The sequence below is a fragment of the Callionymus lyra genome, chromosome 4 (genome assembly GCF_982586985.1).
Source record: "Callionymus lyra chromosome 4, fCalLyr1.hap1.1, whole genome shotgun sequence".
NCBI classification, from domain to species: Eukaryota; Metazoa; Chordata; class Actinopteri; order Syngnathiformes; family Callionymidae; genus Callionymus; species Callionymus lyra.
In genome coordinates, this window is record NC_141821.1 from 28,714,376 (window position 1) to 28,723,967 (window position 9,592).

The following is a 9,592-nucleotide window of genomic DNA, read 5'->3' on the forward strand; positions in this document are numbered from 1 at the left end:
GTCTTGTGCTGTGGGTGTTTGACGCTGCTTCCTGCCTGTTCTGTAACCACTCAAGTTGAGTGCTGCAGCTGTGCTGCAGAGAGCATCAGCAGAAGAAGACGCTCTCAAGGAACAAAGTAAGATACAAGCTACTCTGCACCTCATCATTCACACTCTTAACGTCTTTAACATCTTTGTATCCTTCCTTCTCACAGCCTCCATGTCTCTAGCAGCTCCCTCCTCTCCCCCAGCGCTCCCCTCAGCAGTGCTGCAGTTTCAGCTGGGCTTGTCCAGGGAGGTCGTTCGAGTCCCTGCCGCGAACCTGAGCTACAATCATGCCAGAACACTCGCTGCCGAGATCATTAAACGGAAGGTAAATGTTGAGGGTTTCCTCGTTCAAGTGAAATCAATGTCATACACATTGTATTAATGTGTTGCAATCAACATGTTATTATACTTTTTAAGTCAAATATATATTATGCAGAACTTTACTGACCTCAGGACAGAGTCTTCACAGTCCTTAAGTGTTAATCTTAATAACTAAATACATTTATTTCTGTCTGTCCTGGCAAGAGATTTCCAATTACGTGTCGTTCAAATACGTTCATAGAAATTTATGTTTGGGACTTCTGAATAACATTAACCTCTCTGTGACCCTTCAGAAATGAAAGGCGGAGATTTAATCTTTTTTTTTTTTAATGAGTTTTTATGGGTATTTAAATGTCACTTATAATTTAAAATATGTTCTATAAATATTGTCGGTGTTGAACCGAAGCAGCAACGTTTCTCTCTGAAGGTCAACAAGAGCTGAGCAAATTTTCCGACCACAACCTCCACGTATATTTCACAAACCTAGATGAACAAGTGCTCTGAAGAAGTTGTGTTCCGGACGGAGGCTTGTGAGAGAAGCTTGTGGTCTGATCGGAGAAAAGTCTAATGATGTAGAGCCTCCTTGTGGTTTATGTTCAGTAAAGATGTACTTTATGTGCGACTTCATAGTCGAGAGTTTCTTTTTAGTATAAATGAAATGTAGAATTCCTAATTTTAAACTCCATTTTAGTCATTCCTTCAATCCTAAATGGGTCAACTAAGAGCAGAATGCTGAAATACATTTGCACTCATTTGAGGAACATATAACACGTGCTTTAAGATTATATCAAGTTTATTCTAAAAATACATTTTTGGCAGCATTTAAAACAGTGTTATATGATTTGATCTGATGATTCATCATTAGATTAAGTATTTTATTGTCATTGCACAGAAAAACTCCACAGTGAAATTTCGTTGCTTGGCAACTGTTATAAAACACATCATAGAATGAATGTATATAAAAAAAAGTATAAATATGAATAAGTTAAAAATAGTGCAATATAGTATAAATACAATAAATAATGTTTTAAGTATTGCATAGCTGGTGTTATATTGCATTTAGCAGTCTGATGGCCAAATAAATAAAGTTTAAACAATTGTTGTTATCTGTAGCTATTGTGGCATAAAGAGGTCGTCGGTTTTGACCTCAGACTCAAGTTTCAATTTGTGTTGAGGCGCCGGAGTGCAGTGTGGTGGGTGCAGGCGAGAGGATCCTGCTGTTCAAACACCAGACGTCCTCTGAGCCTCTGCTGAGACACCTGACCCTCCAGGACGAGCTGCAGGACGGAGATCTGATCGAGGTCGTGATCGCAGGTGAGACGGAGACACTAGCTCAACATTGTCTCCTCACACATTTTGTCGTCGTCCACATTAAACAATCTGTGTGTTCATGGTTTCATAAAAGACTGTTGCTCACATAAATATCACTATGGATCTCTTAGTTCCTTATTAATAGGAATATTTACATTTTATACTTCTATTCATTTCAATTCTCTATTTGCCCTACTTTTAGTTCAACCTTATGTACTCATAGTTATAGAAAAACAGAAACTGCATTGTTATTTATGGAATATAACTCAATGGAGGTAATAAAAAGTAGAAAATAACACAAGAAATGAGTTTAAGAATATTAAAACTGAGCACAGATACATACAGTGTATTACAAAAGTGAGTACACCCCTCACGTTTGTGGAGATATTTAAGTATATCTTATCATGAGACAACACTGACAAAACAAACTTTGACGCAAGGAAAGTAGTCTGTGTAAAGTTTATATAACGGTGTACATTTATGTTCCCTGAGACTACACCCCTTAATGTCCAAATTGAGCACTGCTTGTCATTTTCCCTCCAAAATCTCATGTGACTTACTAGGTCTCAGGTGTGCTTAAGGAGCAGGTCTGTCATACTGGTCACTGAAAGTTCCAATATGGCACCCCATGGTAAAGAACTCTCTGAGGATCTTAATAATGGAATTGTTGTGCTACATTAAGATGGTCAAGGCTATAAGAAGATTGCCAACACCCTGAAATTGAGCTGCAGCACAGTGAGTGTACTTGCTCAGCGTCACATCCAAATGCTGTCTTTGAAAGATAGGAGTTCTGTCAGCATTGCTGCAGAGCCTGAAGAGTCTGTCAGTACTACTCAATACTGTATTGTTATTTAACAGTTTTATTTTTTTAATGATATCCAATTTAATTTTATCATAGTTCTTTTATGGTATATATTTCAATAGCATGTAAATAAGTAATTATTTTTAAAGCGTCTCCCCAGGGCCACAAAACGCTTGAAAAAAACGAAACACAAATAGACAAGATAACATGGAGACAAACCCAGCAGCCCAAGAAATTCAAGAAAAAGCTTGCACAAATAAAAAGTTCTTAAGAGGATTCTTAAATGTCCATGTGTGTAAAATAAAATACTTTTTTTTCTACAGCATTTGTTCATTTTTGTGTTCCAATTTACCTTTGGGCAGCGATCATTATGTCCTCCGCAGCTAAAGAAACAATGAAATCCTGCGAGATCCCAGCGATGACTGAGGATGAGAGGATACAGTTGACTCCAGCAGCTGTTAAAGCTGATGCTAGAAGATGTTTTGTTTGAAAAATAATGAAAGCCGTTGATTTAAAGAGTCATGTCGACTGTAAATTATGCAGCGCCAGAATGAACGGTAACAGAAATGTATTCTATCGTTTTCCCTGTATTGTTATACGTATTGCGTCTCCAGATTCTTGCCAATACACACCCTTACTGTCACAGTCAGCTGACTCTTCACGACTCTTCAACTACCGTTGCCTCATTCAAAAAATGTCTGTTATGTCCGAACCTGATTGAGGCCACATGGACATCAAACTGTTTACCAACAATGAAAATGTGTCGCGTCTCCCGTTACTGCCATCTTTGAAACATGTTGCCATAGAAACTCAAAACCTGGACGGTCTGTGTTTCTCGTGTTGTCTGTTGAACATGTGTTGACAAAGATGCACTGGGTTGTGTTTTTTTGTTCCACCGATTCAGGATCTGCGTCAGTCTGTGAGATGAAGATCTACCCTCACAATCTCATGGTCCACTCGTACCGGACGCCCACCTTCTGTCATCTGTGCGGGGAGATGCTGTGGGGTCTGGTGCGCCAGGGGCTGAAGTGCGACGGTGAGAGACCCCACATGTCCAGAGGTATCTGAGAGAACTAGAACTCTGCTGTGTCCAGGTTGTGGACTGGACTTCCACAAACGCTGTGCATTTCGATTGGCCAATGACTGCAGCCGGGTGCGTCGCCAGGTGGGCGCCAGCGTGTCTCTGTTCCACCCCAGACACGCCCCCTATCACCCGCTGTCCAACCAGGCGGGAGGCAGTCTGGAGGAGGTGAGCCAGGCATCCTCGTTTTTAACAGAATCACACCCACCTTTCTCCCTCTGACCCTCAGATCAGCCTGTCCAAGCCCTCGTCCAGACCCCCGTCCTGGACCGAGCCCCCGGAGTGGCTCCGTGTGGAGGCTCAGGTCCCTCACACCTTCCACGTGCACAGCTACACCAAACCCACCGTCTGCCAGCACTGCCAGCGCCTGCTGAAGGGTCTGTTCCGTCAGGGCCTGCAGTGTTCAGGTGAGGAGGCTGCACTCGTCACATGATGGAGACGGGCTCAGGTTTATGTGTCATGGGAGGAAACAGTCTCGTCCACATGAAGCTACAGTGTTTAACAACCACCTCACACGTGCATAAAACTAACAGAAATGGACTCTCTTTCTTCACTATTTATTATTTCAGGTCTAAATATTACTTAAATAAATACATGAATATTACAGAAAAAAACATGTGTTTCCATAGTTACTTTATCATTATATCGTTATATTAAATATAATTTATTTTGTCCTTGTTATTATTTTATTATATTATTATTTTATTATTATCATGTTAAAAAAATGTTTGGGGGGGTGATCTTATGACTTGATGGCCTCTGATTAGGAAATGTAATATTCCATCTCTGCTCTGTTGCCAACTAAATCAAAACATTAAAACAGAGAGAGCGCTCACTCCGCCATGTTTCTTATTCACACCCACATTTGACAGTTTTGCGCCATGTTTACTTTTTCTGCACTGAACTTTGTATTTGTTAACTAATCAATAGCCGTCCCTCTTTCTCCTCTTGAAAAAGACCAATGGATGTGATATAATTTAAAATTAAAATAGTTTCTTTCCTCATTTTCTCATGTTCATGGTCCTGTAATTTCTCTCATATGTTTTTTTTTTAATCTTTTGATCATGAAGCCAGAAAACATTTTAAAAACAGTTAATTTTAAGCAAACATTTTTTTTTATGATAAAGGTCTTGCAGGCTTCATTTGACCCACATGGGTTGACACACGTGGTATGGTTTGATAGCGCTCCGAAGATTGCAATGAGCTCATTGTGAAAGCAGGATGAAGTAGCGCCAAACAATGCGAGGGGAAAAGTTCAGATTCAAACCTGTGATGTGCACATTAGAGACATGAACGCTCAACATAAAAATGAACACAACCCACGTGTCTGCAATTACACAAGTGGATGTCAAAGAGTTTTCGATTTTTATATGTGTGTGTGTGTGTGCGTGTGTGTGTGTGTGGTGTGTGTGGTGTGTGTGGTGTGTGTGTGTGTGTGTGTGTGTGTGTGTGTGTGTGTGTGTGTGTGTGTGTGTGTGTGTGTGTGTGTGTGTGTGTGTGTGTGTGTGTGTGTGTGTGTGTGTGTGTGTGTGTGTGTGTGTGTGTGTGTGTCTACAGACTGTAGGTTCAACTGCCACCGTCGCTGTGAGCATCTGGTTCCCAGAGACTGTCCGGGCGAGCGCAGGGACTCCACCCGGGAAGGTTTGAAAACTGCACACGAGTCTACGTTCACTTTCATCCTCGCTCTCTGGAAACATCTTCTTGCACTGACCTCACATCTCTGTAGCCGGGGAGAGAAGTCCAGCAGAGCCGGAGACGGGGGAGGACGGGGAGGAGGAGAGGGAGGATGAGTCACGGCTCCAGATCACAGCCTCCGTCGAGGTCTGTGATGAAGGAATGTCGGACGAGTTGCGGGAAGCGCTGCCGCCTCCGCAGCCCATGAGGTCAGATGATGAGTCCGTGAGGCTGATGTCACCTGAACTCACTTCTGAGTCATCGTTGCTTCAACTCACCGTCTCTGCCTCAGTGCGTGTTTCAGCAGCAACATCCCGCTGATGCGACTGGTGCAGTCGGTGCATCACAGCAAGAGGAGGGTGACCAGCGTGCTGAAGGAGGGCTGGCTGCTGCACCACACTGAGGCCGACACTCTGGTGACGCTTAAACTCACAAGAAACTCATTCACTAGAAACCTACGCGTAAAATATATTTCGTTTGGAACCTCTTCTTGTCCACCAGAGGAGGCGCCATTACTGGATTCTGGACCCCAAGAGTATCACCATGTACCAGAGTGAGAGCAGCACCAAGTACTACAAGGTGACGGTTTCTAACTGAAAATGGAAAAACATTTTTTTTTGTCCCACATGAAGAACGTTTTAGTAGAAAGGGAAAAAAGAAAAAGAAGACAAACTTACATTTAATTTAGGCCCTCCTTAAAAAGTTGATTTTGATTATTATACATTATTATACATTTTGATTATACACAGAAATATACATTTTAATTTCTGAAAATAAATACCAATTGATAAATTAATTTAAGGCTTCATTTCTTTCAGTTCCCAACATTTCTTTAAAAGCCATATTTTCTGGTCATAACTACCAACAACTTCGTAATCTTGCAATGGTTTGATGCCAAAATACCATTTTCATCCTCGGTAAAACAAACAATCTTTGGGAACAAAAGTAGTTGCGATCTTGAACCCAACAATGGGAAATTCTACTTTTTTGGTAAATTTATTTTTAATGTAAGTTAATATATTCTCTGAAGTAATAGAGTTGGAAAGGTCAAAGAGAAACAGCTATGTATATTGTCAGAGATGATTTATTTAGGCACTCAAATAAAAAAATAAATGTAAGTTTTACTGTTATTTTTCCACTTATATAACTTTAATTCCACTTTCGTTTTGATCCTTTCTATGAATTATTAATTTGTTGACAGCTTGAACCCAGTACTAATAGTCGGAGAAAGGTCACAGATCTACAGCAAGGATTTTTTTCTCACATAAATCAAAATAAAAACAATGTTTTTATCCCCTTCTTGCCATAAAACACATTCATCAAATAATATATATATATTTAATTCTAATTAAATTAACTTAGTCAATAGAGTTTTAGATCAATTTAAAGTCTTTTGGCATATTCACATAAATACACATACATATTAAAGACTAATAAATACAAGATGTACAAACATGACGAGCAAAACACTTGACTGTCTAAACTAGGATTAAAGGAGACGGTTGTGAGTCGATCTATGATCTATTCAATTCTATCACTTCTTAAATGTTAATGATGTGACTATACAACAAGGTCATCACAAGTCGGTTCTAGTGGTTCAGTATCGTCCTCGTGAGGCTTCAACAGCGTCTCTTCCTCACCAGGAGATCTCCATGTCTGAGGTGCTGCAGATCCGAGGTCCCTCTCAGCTGAGCGCGCTTTCGTTGCCAGGCAACCGGACACACTCTTTTGAGGTTGTCACTCTATCGCTGGTCTACTGTGTGTCTGCGGGCACCGATGGACCGGCGTGGGAGAACTGCCTTCGCCAGGCTATGATGCCCATGAGGATCCAGGGTTCACCTGGTCTGGACCACCAGAGTGAGTCTGACGTGCAGAATAAGATGTTTTTGCATTTTTTCAAATGTTCTTCTTCTCTGGCAGCAGCTGTGGACTCTAATGAACACTCTGAGGTGAGACTGTGAGTCTAAATTTCTGTTTCTCTTTATTATTTTAATATTTTTTACTATTTATTTCCTTCAGGACGTCAGCTCGCTGTATCAGATCTCCACTGATGAGGTTCTGGGCTCTGGACAGTTCGGAGTGGTCTACAAGGGTGAGACGCTCGTGCACGTGTGAGACGCTCATGCACGTGAGAGGTGGTTGTTGACAGTGACACAGAGAACGTGTGTGTGTGTGTGTGTGTGTTAGGCACTCACAGGATGACGGGTCGGTCGGTGGCCATCAAAGTCATCGACAAAACTCGTTTCCCCAGCAGTCAGGAGCAGCAGCTGAGGAACGAGGCGGCCATCGTGCAGGTGCCGTCAGTGACCTCGCGGTCATCGTCTTCTCGGACTCATGTTCTCGCTCCCGCCCCTTCAGAAACTGTCCCACCCGGGCGTGGTGCTGCTGGAGGGGATGTTCGAGTCCCCCTCGCTCGTCTTCGTAGTCATGGAGAAGCTGCACGGAGACATGCTGGAGATGATCCTGTCCAGCGAGAACGGTCGACTCCCTGAGCGCCTCACGCGCTTCCTGGTCCTGCAGGTTCCACTTCCTGTTACTTCTCTGATGCGAAGATTAGATTTTTTGTTTCGACCCTTTAGTTTTTGTTTACATAACTACATATAAATACAGCTGTGAAGAATGTTTCGATGTCGTACTTGAAAATAAATGTTGTTGTTCAGATCCTGGAGGCTCTGCGGTACCTTCACTTAAAACACATCGCTCACTGTGACCTGAAGCCTGAGAATGTCCTGCTGGCCTCTGCTGACCCCTTCCCTCAGGTCGGAGTTCATCATCACGTCCCTTAGAAAACGATTCACTCCACTTCAAAAATGAAATTCCAGCTTCGTTGCAGGTGAAACTCTGTGACTTCGGCTTCTCCCGGATCATCGGCGAGCGCTCCTTCCGGCGCTCTCTGGTGGGCACGCCGGCCTACTTGGCGCCGGAGGTCATCAGCTGCTGCGGCTACAACTGGTCTCTGGACATGTGGTCGGTGGGGGTCATCATGTACGTGAGCCTGAGCGGATCTTTCCCCTTCAACGAGGAGGAAGACATCCGGCAGCAGATCACCAACGCCGCCTTCATGTTCCCCAGACAACACTGGGCCTCCGTCTCTCTGGAGGGTGAGCTGAAGACCGACGTCCTCTTGGTTTGAAAGAACGTCTATTTCATCGTATTACTGATTACACATTTTTAAACATTACCAATAATGGGATTTAATTGTGGGAGCAGAACTAGTTGCTAGTGGGAACCAGAACCGGTGACTTTAAGATTTGAATGGTCAACATCTGTTTGTATTTTAAAATGACGTTTAATCTATTTGTATCTTCATAAAAACCTCTTGATTTACACTTTTATTTAGTTCTTTACACAACTTGCCCTGTTGAAATATGCTAATTAGAAACTCACTGCTTTAAGTAGATTTTTTTTTACTTAAGTAGATATTCTCATAGTCATGGTAGTACTTTTAGTGAAGAAGAATCTGTATTTATCCAAACCTTTGACTCTATTCATGTGGCCATTATTTAGCATGTTTGATTACTTTTAACTATGATTGTAGGGTTTTTGTTTAAATCTTTTTTGTGCTTTTATATTAAATATTGAAAAAAAAAGTCGTATAAAATGCTGCATTAGTGCTTAAAGCTCCCTCACAAAGGCCAGTGTATAAATAATGTGTCCCCTGACGAAATTGTCCTCCACTGAGCTCCAGCTTCGAAGAGTGTCGTGACCAGCAGGGGGCGCTGGCAGCTCAGACATTGACGCTCTGTTGTGTGTCTCCAGCCGTGAGTCTCATCAACAACCTGCTGCAGGTGTCTGTCAGACGCAGGTTCAGCGTGGGTCGCGCCCTGGGACACCTCTGGCTGCAGGTCAGTCTGGTCCTCCTCCATGTTGTCCTCCGTGTGGCTCAGACCCTCAGAGAGTCTTCCTGCTGCAGGACTTCCAGCTGTGGTGCGACCTGCGGGATCTGGAGCAGCGGCTGGGCTGCAGGTATCTCACCCACCTGAGCGACGAGGAGCGCTGGAGACGCTACGCCAGCGAGTCGGGTCTGACCTTCCCCTCCTGCTGCGATCCTGACATGTGAGTCTAGGGGGCGCCAGTGAGCTGTTCAATAATAAAAGACAAGCAGCAGTAACAGAGGTTTTCCTTTTTTATTTCCACTTGTGTTCTGAGTGTGTGACAGTGGAGCTGAAGTCTAACATGCACGGGGAGGCTTTCTTTGACGCTTCAGAGGAACCCAACCTTCAGTGGCTCCACATTCTGTTTCTCTTCCTTGACTTCCCTGTCGCTCAGTTGTCTCACCCTTTCTCGGTCTCGCCACATCAACGTGGGATCCATCCTTATTTTATTAACTGTTCCTGAGTCAGCGTCTTTGCCTACCCACAGTGCTTTGCTCCTTC

The 9,592-nt window shown here is 43.0% G+C and overlaps 1 protein-coding gene across 1 annotated transcript; it reads left to right on the forward strand.

Annotated features, from left to right (window-relative positions):
• The first annotated feature begins 9 nt into the window (after window positions 1–9).
• Window positions 10–9,327, forward strand: prkd4 (protein kinase D4). Its single transcript, XM_087789569.1, has 18 exons — window positions 10–116; window positions 195–352; window positions 1,524–1,662; window positions 3,366–3,497; window positions 3,556–3,710; window positions 3,772–3,949; window positions 5,100–5,183; window positions 5,269–5,425; window positions 5,509–5,632; window positions 5,718–5,795; window positions 6,860–7,165; window positions 7,236–7,308; window positions 7,404–7,510; window positions 7,575–7,736; window positions 7,877–7,975; window positions 8,050–8,317; window positions 8,976–9,061; window positions 9,130–9,327. The coding sequence occupies exons 2-18, from the start codon at window positions 200–202 to the stop codon at window positions 9,274–9,276; spliced, it is 2,448 nt and encodes an 815-aa protein (XP_087645695.1). The 5' UTR covers window positions 10–116; window positions 195–199; the 3' UTR covers window positions 9,277–9,327.
• The last annotated feature ends 265 nt before the right edge of the window (window positions 9,328–9,592 follow it).

Bases quoted from the DNA above. Each gene is read 5' to 3' on its own strand.
- prkd4 (XM_087789569.1), top strand. From the start codon at position 200: ATGTCTCTAGCAGCTCCCTCCTCTCCCCCAGCGCTCCCCTCAGCAGTG. The intron at 3,950-5,099 runs GTGAGGAGGCTG...GTGTGTCTACAG, and splicing joins TCAGGGCCTGCAGTGTTCAG to ACTGTAGGTTCAACTGCCAC. The intron at 5,184-5,268 runs GTTTGAAAACTG...ACATCTCTGTAG, and splicing joins CAGGGACTCCACCCGGGAAG to CCGGGGAGAGAAGTCCAGCA.